The 14,017-nt window shown below is 39.7% G+C and overlaps 2 protein-coding genes across 3 annotated transcripts; one reads left to right on the forward strand and one right to left on the reverse strand.

The window, feature by feature from the left end:
* Positions 1 to 3,415: 3,415 nt before the first annotated feature.
* On the forward strand, positions 3,416 to 4,390 carry LOC144658017 (G-protein coupled receptor moody-like). Its single transcript, XM_078518344.1, has one exon. The coding sequence runs from the start codon at positions 3,416 to 3,418 to the stop codon at positions 4,388 to 4,390; it is 975 nt and encodes a 324-aa protein (XP_078374470.1).
* Positions 4,391 to 5,508: 1,118 nt separating this feature from the next.
* LOC144658143 (uncharacterized) lies at positions 5,509 to 13,930 on the reverse strand. Of its 2 annotated transcripts, XM_078518491.1 has the most exons (3): positions 13,814 to 13,930; positions 12,877 to 12,973; positions 5,509 to 8,897 (listed from the first exon to the last, which is right to left on the reverse strand). In XM_078518491.1, exon 3 carries the CDS (start codon positions 8,794 to 8,796, stop codon positions 6,682 to 6,684), a length of 2,115 nt encoding a protein of 704 aa, XP_078374617.1. In that variant the 5' UTR covers positions 8,797 to 8,897; positions 12,877 to 12,973; positions 13,814 to 13,930; the 3' UTR covers positions 5,509 to 6,681. The 2 variants fall into 2 exon arrangements, with proteins under 2 accessions (XP_078374617.1, XP_078374616.1); XM_078518490.1 differs by lacking the exon at positions 12,877 to 12,973 and having other exon boundaries at positions 13,814 to 13,902.
* Positions 13,931 to 14,017: the final 87 nt, after the last annotated feature.

Raw genomic sequence — 14,017 nt, forward strand, 5'->3', positions numbered from 1 at the left:
GAGCGCAAAAGGGCAAACGAAGCTAGCGCGAGCGCGCGGGGGGGGGGGGGGGGTGGAGTGAGCGAAGCCCCCTTGCTTCTTCCATTTTGCGCCGGCGTCCAGTTCTCTCGCCATTCTCACTTCGCGCTCATTGATCGAAAAATAGAGGGATGTGGACAGTCTATACTTTACCAGTAATTACTATATACACAAACCACTGCCGTAAGCAAGCCTAAATTTGTATCACAGTAATCGGAATAGTAACATACTAAGAAATTGCAGTATCTTAGCCACATGTGATTTTCTTGAGTGATGTGATCTGACTGACGTCATATCCATTCTTTAGACTCTGGTTAATGGCCCTTAATGCGTAAGTGGTCACCCTTTTCGGAAGAAAATTTCGCACGAGAATTTTGATTGTTATAAAAAGATGTTTCTTATTAACAGTGGGAGAAGCAATCAGCAGATTAGCAGATATCCAGTGAATTACGACTGAGCGTGTATTAATTAAAGTTAGTAGAAACGCAGTTGTGTTCTTTGAAAATTGTGTAATTGAAGTGAACGGATGACAAAGCGACCATTAAACTGAGCGAACATTAAACCCCGCATTGCGGAACTCAAAAGGGCACTTGCCACGTTGGACCATAACTCTTAGAACTCCTGTCATATCCATGAAAATGATCACCACATGAATTTTAATGCCGTCAATGTAGTTGGACATGAGCCAAATTTAATACCACAAGCGACTCTTTTTTGCAAGTCTGGTTCTCCATTAAGCCTGGTTTTCACTAGCGACGCAAGCAAAAGCGCAAGCAAAAGCGCAAGCATAACAGCTCTTATTTCATCGTGAAAACGGCTTCGACGCAAGCATAAGCACAAGCACAAGCACAAGGATCAAAATTTTTCCATTTCTTGTGCTTGCGCTTGTGCTTGCGTTCGTGTGAAAACGAAACATCGTATAAGCACAAGAAAATTGTTTACGTCTGCCGGTGTCTAGCCAATTAAATCACTAGTTCCAGCACTTGAACAAAGTCTAAAAGGCCGCGGTTGATTTTGATAAGTGTTTTTCGAGATTGTTCGGAGGAGTGTAGACAAAATAACAGATTAAGGCACAAGCGTGGACTTGAGTAGCGAAAGAAATGGAGATGAATGCTTTCTTTAAAAATATATATCACCCAAATGTTTCGCTTTTCTTCTTTATTTCAGATTTATTAGTCGCTTTCACTTTCTTCGTCACAAGAGTAGAGGAGAGTGAGTTTTTAAGAGTTTCTGCCGCAATATTTGCCGAGAGAACGGAGCCTTCTAACTTGTAAACATCATATTCTAATGCTAATGTGCTTGTGCTTATGTCGACGATCGTTTTCACTTGGCACGAATTACTTATGCTTGCTTTTTATCTTACGCTTGTGCTTGCGTCTCTAGTGAAAACCAGGCTTTAAGGACTGATCCGCACTCTGGGAACGACCACGCTATTATCCCAGTGGTCTACAAATCCTTGTCACACACATGAGTCTCGCGCCACGTTCTTCTTTATCCGAACTTTACACGTTACTTTAGCTTTGATTATTCAACTGAAGAAGGCTTGAGCACAAGCCGAAACGTCTCGAAAAATGTCATCAAAACAGCCAGCGTTAAACCACTAACAAATCAGTAGCGTTCTATTGGCAATCCGTGAATTGGATTGGTTTTCTCCACCGTTTCGCTGATAGAACACAATCGTGCGACACGTTGTTTTTTTTAAGGCATCAGTACTTTCACGCGATGTCGTTTGCTTTTTAGCATGTTTTTTTTTTTTTTTTTTTTTGTATTTGAATCTATTTTATATTTCTGTGTTTATTAAATATTCCTACTGTGAACTTGCATTTAGTTAGAAATGAAAGAAAAAAAGGTAGGGTGACAGCAGGCCCGTAGGGTGGGCGGCGGGGGGGGGGGGGGGGTGGTTCGAGTGGTTCGAACGAACCCTCTAAATTTTTGAAGTCGGCAATTTTGGGGGTTTCAAAAAATTTACACAAAACAATCAAAAGACTGACCGGTCGATTACACGGACGACTACCTTCTTTGCCAGGATTATCGGAGGAAGCCGCAACATTTTGGCACTATAATGAGAAGTTTTAATATTTTGGATTGGTTAATTGATGTTCGTCTTGCTTTCCATCCTTGTCGTGGCGCCCGCGGCAATCAGAACTAGCGTTAGGTGGCTTGATAAGCAAGCATGCGCATTTGTTGTTTTGTGGATTTCTGGACAAAGCTCTTAGTCTAAGACAGTGTTTAAGCATTGTAAAATAAACCTAATCAAAATTTCTGAAAGTTATAGAATTACCCCCGGGAACAAACAGATATTCTGTACTTCCTAAGACATAGAACATTTTCAGTTGTTGTTTCTAACATACATAATTGTATAACACTCATTCGCCCCGCATGTAATTTTAATATTCGTCATGATTCGTGTTTTGAAAACTGTCTAAATGCACACAGTCATTTCTGAACATTTCAGAATTTTTAGAATGAAAAATTACTTTCCGAAGAGCTAATATTGAAGGGAGATGCACCCCACTTCAGAAATGATGTCAAAATGCAGGAAATGAAACTAAATTTGCAAAATTTCCTGGGGAGGGGGGGGGGGCATGTCCCTAGACCCCCTAGAGGTTCGCGCGCTAAAAAATAACTCCCAAAAAATAGAAGAACCCCACTCCACAGAATCCACCCTACGGGCCTGGGGACAGGCCCTTTTTTGAACCTTACTGATAAGATGAGTTTATCTGATTAGTATATACCACACAAGTGAATAGTGCTTTTCGCGCGCGCTTATTGGTTAACTCGGAGGTGATTAGCAAAATACTATTTAGACTCTATTCACCTCTGAGCAGCTAAAGAAAAACAAACTGCCTTCGCGCATGGCTTTGTTACCGAAAATGACGTTTTAGTCCGCTAGTTATTCAACTTGTGTGGGTATATACTAAAACAATTATTCACCTCAGTGTCGGTGAATGTGGTGAATAGTTGTTAATTATTATTTGTCAGAAAAAAAAGAACAGGAACTTAATGTATTTTATGTCAGATGACGTCAAAATGACATCACAAGTGCCCGAACGTAGTAACGAAAAACGGAGATTTTTAGATTTTTTTGTGGGTGGGGTATCTGGGGTGGGGAGAGTATTTTCAGAGAGGTGAGCTAATAAAAAAACGCAAGACTGTAAAATGTATTTGATATACAAGAAGAAAAAGTAAATGCGATTTCAGGCAAACCATATACATAAATAAAGATAGTAGAGGGTTAACATTTGGTTTTCATTTTAAAGACTTTGTTTGTAATTACTATGGTTTTTCTCTTAAATGAGTACATTTGTACAGAAGCATATGATTTGTATTATTGATGTTTTAACTTCTGTTTTTATTTTTTTAAAAATTATCTGCAGCTTGAGTGTTGATTATGAAGATGTCAGATGCTCTTCGTTCTCGCAGCACCCTTCAGATAGTTGCCGAGTCATTCCCGTTTGTGACAGCCAGCGTAATCGGTCTCTTGGCAAATGGCCTCTTGTGTGTAGCAATCTTCAAAAAGCCATCATTACGTCATCACCTGCCCACAGCAACGTACATTACTGCTCTGGCGATAGCTGACATGTTGAGCAATCTTAACGCACTGATCTTCCCAAGCGCAACATTACTGACAGGAAAATGGGTGTATGGTCGCGTTGGTTGTGACATCAATGGCTTTTCCACTTTCTCTTTGCTTCACATTTCCGTGGGAACTGTTGCGCTTATAGCTGTTAACAGGTATATCAAGGTAACGTCTCCATCGCGATACCGCAAGATTTTCAACGGATATTACTCGGCGATTTTTGTGGTGATTTTGTGGGCGTTCGTGACTGTGCTTGTGGCAATTCCAGTTTTTCTTGGCCGGGCAGAGTTCAAGTTCACCGTGCCCTACGCGCAGTGTTCCGTCCAGAAAGCTCGCCGATACTTTGCTGTTACTAGCGGCGGTTTTATTGTCACGTCTTTCGCTGTCACGGTAATCTGTTACCGCAAGGTACACAAAGCGATGAAGCAGATCCACTTAACATTGGACAACATACCAGAAAACGAACCTAATCAAAACAGTCACGCTATGACTGCCACAGCATCGGGATTCGTCACGCAAGAAAATCAGAACAGTCACGCAACGAATCATTTGACTCAATATGAGATCAAATCAACTAGAGCATTTCTTGTTATTATGTTGACTTTCCTTTGCTTTTGGTGCCCGGTTCTTCTAACTGCCTTTGCGATAAAAATTTTCGATAAAAATTCGCGATTGGCTGGCACTGTTGCGACACAGTTACTCAATATCAGCAGCTCTATAAACCCCTTCATATACGGTGTCACGAATAGAGCCATTAGAAGGGAAATTAAGAACATACTAGTCTGTAAATAAGTAGGTGTCATCGCTGTAAAGAATGAAACGGCGAAAGATTAAAGACCGGATCAGCCATAGAACAGGCACACGTGCCGTACAGGATGCTCTATATCTCCAATACAGGTTTTGAACCTCGCAAGGAGGGAGGTGGGGGGGGGGGGGGGAGGAAGAGGGGGCTCCAGCTCCCATATGAAAGTGCAAGAATTCTCATCGTGCCGCTTAGGATTGTAAATTGTGCGGATTTGGGTGTCACTGAGGGTATTCAGGACAGAAAGCCAATAATTTTGGCGGTCGAGGTCTCGTGTAGGGTAGGCTCGATTTCCACCACCTTTTCGAGTCCGGTCTTTGTTCCCCCCCCCCCCCCCGAGGGAACAAAGACCCGACGGAGGAGGGATGAGCACGGACTCATTTTCCCAAAAAGCGGCTGTAAATCGAGCAAACAATTTCCAGTACTTTTCCAGTTTTTTTTTTTTTCAAGGACTCAGATTGATTTTTCCAGGACTCCAAAATTCACATTAACCCTTTCACTTCCAAGATCTCCAAATTATTTCTCCTTACTGTCTGTACATTACTAATAGTGTTAGTTCTGAGAATTCAGTTACTTGACTTTAACAGATTTCCAGGACCGGTATTTTTTTTCCAGGACTTGCCAAGTTTTCCAGGACCCGTATGAACCCTGTGTGGGGTCGCACGTGAACAAATAAAAAAACATCTGCAAACTGCATTGGTGGTCTAGACCGAACGGGCGTGAAAATAGTATATTTTATGTGTAAAAAGAAAAAGCTTGAACAACAGCCAGAGTGATCTCCTTTAGGGGTTTAATTCAAATTGTCCAACAAGTATCCCCGCCTCTCTCACATGGGAATCCCCACCCACCAGCCCCGCCCCCCTCAACCCGGGTTCTCACCTTATGGTGAATAGGATTACATTACTCTACGAACAAGCGAATGCCATTAATTACGGTGGATGGCCCACAAGTGCGCACGGCCAGGTCTGATTTAGTATATGCTTTGGAGGGATATATTCTTGCCCCCCTTCTTTCCCTAATTTTTGTGATAAAAAACTGACAGTTAGTACGATAATTGGCCAAGTAAAAAATAGATCCATAACATATACAGTATAGGCGAGACAATCAATCAATCAATCAATCAATCAATTTATTAAGGTCATAATGCAGGATGAGGTTGCCCTCCCTATCCGAGCCAGAGGCTCATGTATAAACCGCATGACAGAAATTAAAATTATGCATAAAAACAAGGGGAGCTAATTAAATTTATAATTAATTAAATATTACAAAGAAAATTAAGATATAAATTTCAATAAAAATAATTATACAAATGCTTCAACTCACCCACACTAGAAAAGAAACTAGCTATTTGATCCTAAACTAAAATCATTAAAATATTATGTGCTAAAAATATTCTGCTATGCTTTTATGTTCCCTATGATAGCCAATTATGGCAATTATAATGGCCTTTAAGATATAAAAAAGTCAAACGTGTCCAAATTCTTCTGAAAGTCTTGATCTCTTAACATTTGCTAAGCAATGCATCTGATTGAAATATATATATTTTAAAAAATAATATTTGCAAGCTTCCATTATTCACAAGGGAAAATTTTGCATAACTTTTCATATTTTAATATTAAAATAACAAGAAGCTTGAGAACTTGTACACCTATTACATTCTTAAAAAAGTAATTTCAGCATCAAATGAAGTTAACTGTTTCTTAAATAATAATAAAATACAAAATAGAAAATTAAGCGGTGAACTACAGTCGAAGCTCTCTTAACGGACACTCTCGTAAGCGGACAGCTCTACTTACGGCCACCTTGTTTGAAACCCCGTTTTAACTCCCATACAAACTCTGTATTTTTACATTCTCGTAAGTGGACATTCCCGTAACCGGCCGCGGACACTTTCAGAGATTACGACTTAGACTTTTTCTTTGTTTTTAAGCTCCCGTAAGCGGACACCCGAAAGAAAATCCTACTTACAACCTCTGTATCCTGTTATTATCAATCAAATTCACGTCGCCGTTTGTGACAATGATTTTACAGTAATTACAGGACCACATTTTAGTGCTTGTTTTGTCGTCATCCACGTTCGTCCGGTTATTGTTAGCTGGGCAAGCTCCCGTAAGCGGCCATCTTTTCCCTACACCGCTAGTGGCCGCTTACGAGAACCATTCTCGTAAGCGGCCAGCTCCAGTTACGGACACTTTTTTCGCGTTCCGAGGGTGTCCGCTTACGAGAGCTTCGACTGTATAATGAAAAATAGAACATAGTTAGGTAAAAGAATGAAATTCCTTCATTCCTTCTTGATTTCTGTAATGGTACTTATAAATTTAGCGATACTGAAGGAATTACCAGGCTCTTCATTCTCTGCATTGTGAGTTATTTTTATATGACCCTTAAGATCTACTGCCTGGCTGAAGACCTTTCCACATAGGTTGCACTCATAATGCTTCTCTCCAGTATGTATTATTCTTTCATGTCTCCTTAGAGTGGATGCCCGACTGTAACACTTGTCACACTGGTTACATTTGAAAGGTTTCTCTCCTGTGTGAAATCGCACATGTTCCTCTAGTCTTTTTACCTCAATAAAACGTCTGTCACACTGATCACATTTAAATGGATAATCTCCTGTATGCACTCTTGTATGTCTCTTTAGCGTTCCTGGACAATTGAAACACTTGTCACAATAATTACATTTGAAAGGCTTCTCTCCTGTATGAATTCTTCTATGTATGTCAAGATGTCCTATCTGAGTAAAACATTTTCCGCAAATGTCACATTCAAAAGGCCTTGGTGCTGTGTGGGCTTTTTTGTGTTCGTTAAGCCGACATTCCTGATGAAAAAACTTGCCACACACGTTACATTCAAAAGGCTTCTCTTCTGTACTATGCTTTGTCGCATGTCTCTTAAGTGCCGTTGCCCGAGTGAAACACTTGCCACACTCGTTGCATTTAAAAGGTTTCTCTCCCGTGTGAGTTCTTTTATGTAGCCTAAGATGTCCTGCCTGACTAAAACGCCTGCCACACTGGTTACATTCATAAGGCTTCTCTCCTGTGTGTGATTTTTTATGTTGCTTAAGGTGTGCTGCTTGAGTATAACGCTTGCCACACTGGTTACATTGAAAAGGCTTCTCTCCTGTATGCCACCTCGCATGAATCTTAAGTGTTTCTGACCGAGTGTAGCACTTCCCGCACTGTTTGCATTCAAATGGCTTCTCTCCCGTGTGAGTTCTTTTATGTTGCTTAAGGTACGCTGAATGAGTAAAACTTTTCCCACAATGGTCACACACAAAAGGCTTTTCTCCTGTGTGACTTCTTTTATGTAGTGACAGATATGCTTTATTACGGAAGCTTTTACCACAATATTCACACGCATATGGCCTTTCTCCTGTATGCGTTCTATCATGTTCCCTGAGATTTCTTGAACGTTTAAAACACTTGCCACATTTCTTGCATTCAAAAGGCCTTTCTCCTAAGTGTGTTCTTTTATGTCGTTTGAGCTGTCCTGACTGACTAAAACTCTTTTCACACTGGTCACATTCAAAAGTCTTCTCTGCTGTATGAGTTCTTTCATGTTGCTTAAGACTGAATGGATGACCATACCTTTTGCCACAGTGGTTACACACATAAGGTTTCACTCCTGAGTGAGTTCTTTTATGTTGTTTAAGATGTCCAGTCTGAGTAAAGAACTTGCCACACTGATCGCATTCAAAAGGCTTCTCTCCTGTATGTGATCTTGCATGTTTCTTTAGAGCTCCTGCCCGACTGAAACACTTCCCGCACAAGTCACATTGGAAAGGCTTCTCTCCTGAGTGAATTTTTTCATGTTGCTTCAGGTATGTTGTACGAGAAAAACGCTTGCCACACTGGTTACACGCAAAAATTCTCTCTTCTACTGTGTGTATTTTTTTATGTTCCTTGAGGTTATTTGCCTGACCAAAACACTTTCCGCACTGGTCACATTCAAAAGGCTTCTCTCCTGTGTGTGTTCGTTTATGTTTCTTTAGATTCTGAGGCTGACTAAACCACTTCCCACACTCCTTACATTCATAAGGCCTCTCCCCTGTGTGGGTTCTTTTATGTTGCTTAAGATTTGCTGAATGACTATATCTTTTTCCACAGTGGTCACACTCAAAAGGTTTCTCTCCTGTGTGAGTTCGTTCATGTTCTGTAAGATGTCCTCCCTGACTAAAACACTTCCCGCACCAGTTACATTCAAAAGGTTTCTCTCCTGTACCAGTTCTTTTACGCCGCTTACGTTTAGCTGTATGATCGACACTTTTTGCCACGCTAGTTACACACAAATGGCTTCCCTCCTGTCCGTGTTCTTTTATGTTTCTTTCACTTGGAACTTCTGTTGCATTTGAAATGTTCTTTTCCTCCATGATGGTTTGCACTCTCTCCTCCATATTTGCATTTCACAAGTCTTCTCTCCTGTATGTGACCTTGCAGTTTGCTTTTACATTCATTTTCCTGATTCTTGTGAAGGTTTATTTCAGTGATCAGAATTCTATAAATAAAAATGAAGAAGCAGATGCAAAGGGTCATTTCTGCTAGCCACATTAAACTTATGGCAAATTTAAGATAAGCAACAATAAGAAGGCATTAAATTAGTGTTTCATTTTACATAGAGTAGCATGTTACAGCAAGGCGCCCAAAAGTGTGACCACTTTTAATTTATTCACATTCTTTCGTGCAAATTAAATCCAATCAGAAGTCAACTGCAAGCTATCCACGGCTTTAGATTGGATTAAATCTGCACGAAAGAATGTGAATAAATTAAAAGTGGTCACACTTTTGGGCGCCTTGCTGTAATAGTAGCCTGGAATAATACATGGAGGATAATACATGGTTGCATGGAGAAATGAATTTTATCTTTGAGTCTGCTCACTCCTGAGACATCAATTTGAACACGAGAAGATACATTTTATATCTCCAAGGAACCATGTATTATTCTGTTTATTACAATGAATTTGACGATTTTTCGAAGATTTCCGACGATTGCCGAAGATTTCCAAATATTTCAAAATTTGTCCGAAGGCCGTTCGAATGTTTCCGAACATTTTCCAAACTTTTCCAAAGATTAACGAAGATTGCCAAGGAAGATCCGAAGATGTTTGGACTTAATATCAATAAACCTTGGCTCATTGAGCTTTGGACGAGAAAGCGATGTGAATTTTTTAAAGCACTCCCTGAGCATAGTAATGCAAAACCAAAGTATATGCAAATAACTTTTAACACTCAAAATTAATCTCTCTATCTGAGCCCAGAGTATTAAAGTTTTCAATCCATCAAATATTTTTCCCTACACAATTACTCCAGAGACATCATGCAATGCAGTCAAAACTAGGAATGTCTGGTCCAAGAAAATACCATGAAATAGCCATACTACAGTGAGAATTTCAGATATGACCAGGCTGTGCTAGCTAAGAGAGACAAGCAGCTCTGGTATTAAAAAATGCAGAGATGTGATCATGTCTGTCTACTGAGGGACCGCTCATTTTTTATGAGGTGGTGTGGGGGCTGGTGGGATTTGACAGATAGTCACTGTTATATATAATTCCCCCCTTCTTCATCGGAAATTGTTACCTGCCCCCCCCCCCTTCGAATTCCATTTTTTTCCAATGACCCCCCCCCCCCTCACAAAAAAAAATAATCCAGTAAAATTAAAATTTATCAAGCCTTGCGACTAAAGAATGTATTGGTGTACAAAAACCACATCTCCCAAAAAGCTGCCATTGTCTCAACTGTTTATTGGGGATTCCGTCTGTTAGTATGGTTTGCCTGCATTTGTAACCAATAAGCTGTTGGGTTGAGTTAATGGCGTTTGATACTCAGGAACCTCAGGAACCTCGGGAATGTTATGCTGGGCATTCTGGCAAGGTTTTTTTACTATTACAGAAGCTCTCATTACAACACTTCAAAGTATAATTATTTTTAGTGACCCCCTCCCTTACCTTAGTTTTGGCTGCCCCCCCCCCTTTGAAACCATTTTTTTTTTCATGACCACCCCTCATCAAATCCCAGCCCCCCCCCCCCAACCTCACAAAAAATGAATGGTCCCTGAAGTCAATAAAACTCATCAAATATATAATAATTTTGTCTCTTTCATTTATACTTTAAATGCTTCATATTTTTTTGCTCTGATTTATTGTTTTAAACTTGATCCATTCTCGCCCCCAAAGCCCTTTCGTTTCTCTTAGCCGGCTTGGCACGAGAATTTAACAGAGGGCTCTGGGGACATAGAATTTTTTAAATTAATTCAAATTTTTTTGATTGCCTGTTTGGAACAAAGAATTCCTAAACGGAAGTAGAAAACGTAACGACTCTCTCATACATTCTTTTGAAACGTCATGACTGCATACATGAAGACCGGAAGTCCTAGAATCTAGGACTGGAAATCCTATGTCTCCAGAACCCTTCGTTTCCTCGTGCCAAGGCCTAGCCTGCTAAGAGAAACGAAAAGGGCTTTGGGGACAAGAATGAACTTGATCTCAAATTTATTCCTGTAGCTAGTTCCCAGTCCCATTTGGTTCTACTGATCGGTCAGTTACACAAACAGAATTACAAAAGTATAGATCAACGAATCCTGCTGACTGCCTCATGGCATCAAGCAATCCCTCATTGCTCAAAAATGTCCTTAATGGATTGTGAGTAGGTTTCCAAGACAAGTTTATTTGAAGCCAGCATTTAATCGGGGGCCAGCGTTTATTAACGGACTGCAATTAATTTTTCAGATTGATTTATTGTTACCGATCTCCGAAACCAAGGGGCAGTTTGTCAAGGCGGGACGATTTTTCTCTTTGTTCTGCTCCAAAAAATGTAATGGTAAGGGTTAGTGTCCAGAAGTTCAATATTTTTTAGCACACTATTCCAAGGCACTTGACCAATTCAATAATCTCCATTTCAGCTTAAAAAATATCCACTGATATTTGTCTTTGAATTGCGGTCATTTCACCTGAAAGCATTTTTGCCCAGAACCATTGTGCCTGAAAGTTGTTTTACCTGAATAATAATGTGGTGAGAATTTATACCTTCGCAGAGTGTAATGCTATGCATAAAATTCTATTTAGTGATCTAATTCTCAGGTACCATGTGAAAACAACTTTGCCTGACTGCTTTCAATATTTTATGGAGAACATAAGTACTGTTAATACCTCAGGCAAAAAATAAAATTATTTTTACGGTAAAGAAACTACATTTTCTTGTTTATGTACTATGCAGTTTTGATTAATATTGTCTTCAATTTGTTTAATAGCTTTTTCTTACATTTAACATTGTGCTAATAAATATTACTTATGCATGCAAGCATAAAATGATGTGAAATCCACTGTGAAATTTTAATAATTAATTAAAAAAAAAAGGGAATTCTCTGATCCATGGCTCGTTGCCTTGCCCCTGTAAATTTCTTTGGTATAAATTTAAAGCAAATAATTATGTCAAAGTATACTTGGGAATGTTTTTTTGTTTTTTTGCTTCTGACCCTTCATGTAAATGTTAAGAAAAATTATGACAAATGTCCTCAATTGGTCTGCTGCTATGACTGGTTACCTAGCACATGACCAATTTCTTCCTCACTGGTTTGAGTTTCGAGTTTCAATTCATACAAACAGGACCTACAAACAGCAAACAAAAATACAACCTGTTTGCACTTAAATTTTTCGTCTCCCAAGAAACTATTTAGTAAATACATAGTTGATTCAATTCATTCAAGAAAAGTTAAAAATAACCCAGTGATGGAATGAAGGTTTGTTGCTTTACATGCATCAATAGAAATAGTTCATGTGCTCCACAAAACCTTGTTGTTTTTTCTGGGCTATACTGCTGTCTTTTCTGATATGACCTTCATGTATGGCTAGTTATTGAAAATAAATTTTACAGCAGAGCAAAATAGTTATCTGCTTGAAATTTTTTTCAAGTGAGCTAACTGTTTGTTATGATCACAGGCTTCTCATGGTTTGTTTGTTCCACACTACGAAACATCCTCTTGAGGTACCCCAAAGAAATACTTTAGAAATAACAAGGGCAAAGCCAAGGGCAATATGAGGTGAAAAATTTATTTGCATCTCAGCTTCATGTGTTTTTAAAGTACTTTTAAACAGTTCTTCAAACATTATACTTGGTAGTTCACTCAATAAATCTACGTAATTCATTATGTAATTCAGGTAAAGCCTGCATTCGAGTGGCTCACCAGGCGGGAGCTTATTTTGGTTTCTGTAGTACTTAGCAGCTAGGGGAATTTCTACTCCCCCCGGATGAGATGCTAGTTCATCGCAGGGTTACCCCCAAGCAGTGAATTCGCCAGAACCCATTTATACACCTGGGTGGAGAGAGGCACTATTAGGGTAAAGTGTCTTGCCTAAGAACACAATGCTGTGCCCTGGCCAGGTCTCGAGCCCAGACCGCTCGACCTGGAATCCAGCGCACTAACCATTAGGCCACCGCGCCTCCCACAAAATCTACGTTATAGCAGGTATAAATTAATTTACCACTCCAGGTTTGTCCTTGGTTTCATGGCAGTGATTTCCAAAGAACTTTTGTTGGGTTCCCCCAAAGGACGTTTTGTAGTGGAACATGTGTTGCTTGCTTAAATGAAAATTGCATAAGTTGTTATCCAAGTAAATTGGCAAATTTATCACCTTATTTAATACTCCGGCTACTTTGAAAGAACAATGGCACAAACTGATTGAACTTAAATTTGGCCAGACGGGGGGGGGGCGCGCGGTATAGTTCTAAGACTGTATTTTCAAGGACCTTGATTTTTGATAAAAGCAAGTTGAGGAAATATGTTTTTTGGCTTGCTTTGGTCAAGTTCCTTGTGTAAGATAATTTTGTATTCTGTACATAAAACTCATAGAGCTTCTCCCTACTCAATTTGTCAAGGAAACGGCATAAAAACAAATGAAAGCTAACCGTCAGCCAACCAGAGTAAAAGCTAACTGCAAGCAAACTGGGGTAAAGCTAACCACAAGCAAACCAGGGAGAACAATAGCAAGCAGACTTGTGACATTCCGTTATTCTGTCAAATAGAGTAATCCCTGTTTCTGGGGTGCAATTAAAGCTATCTGAAGTGCTATACTAATACCGAATTGTAGTTTTTGAACAACAGTGTGTATTGGAATGCAAGGGAATTTCTACTCCGATGATAAAGAAACTCTTACAATGTAAAAATGCCCACAAAGTAAATATACTTGGTTGCCTTTTCAAAAATCTGTTTTTAGTAAATTGAAACAGAGAGACCTGCAATATTAATCGGATTAAAAAGCGGTCGGTTTGCCAACTGGTTCATTCTGTAGTGTTAATTACCTTGAACATTCTTGCGCACAATCAAAATGTGAAGCTTGTAAACAAACATTTTGAAGCCTTCTACAAGCTACAAATCCTGCTCTAGTATTTTCACACGTGCCCTTAAAAAGGTTAACTTACCTCTACTGACGCCAAACAGTCGATAAAAGAGCTGGAAAGAATTCAAACTACGATGAACGCAGCTTCGCGTGACGAAAAGACCGTCTGCGGAGTGAAGGCGGCCATGTTGAAAACACAAATCTTTCGATCTTTCCGACAAGTTCCCAGTGCCCAGTCCGCGTGTCCAAAATAGGAATCCCGTATCCCGCTCTTTGGCCCGTATCC

The sequence above is a fragment of the Oculina patagonica genome, chromosome 6 (genome assembly GCF_052425735.1).
Source record: "Oculina patagonica isolate OP01 chromosome 6, crgOcupat, whole genome shotgun sequence".
Lineage (NCBI taxonomy): Eukaryota > Metazoa > Cnidaria > Anthozoa > Scleractinia > Oculinidae > Oculina > Oculina patagonica.

What these genes read in the sequence shown, in the direction of transcription:
- LOC144658017 (XM_078518344.1), top strand. Translation starts at nt 3,416, where the DNA reads ATGTCAGATGCTCTTCGTTCTCGCAGCACCCTTCAGATAGTTGCCGAG.
- LOC144658143 (XM_078518491.1), bottom strand. Translation starts at nt 8,796, where the DNA reads ATGGAGGAGAGAGTGCAAACCATCATGGAGGAAAAGAACATTTCAAAT.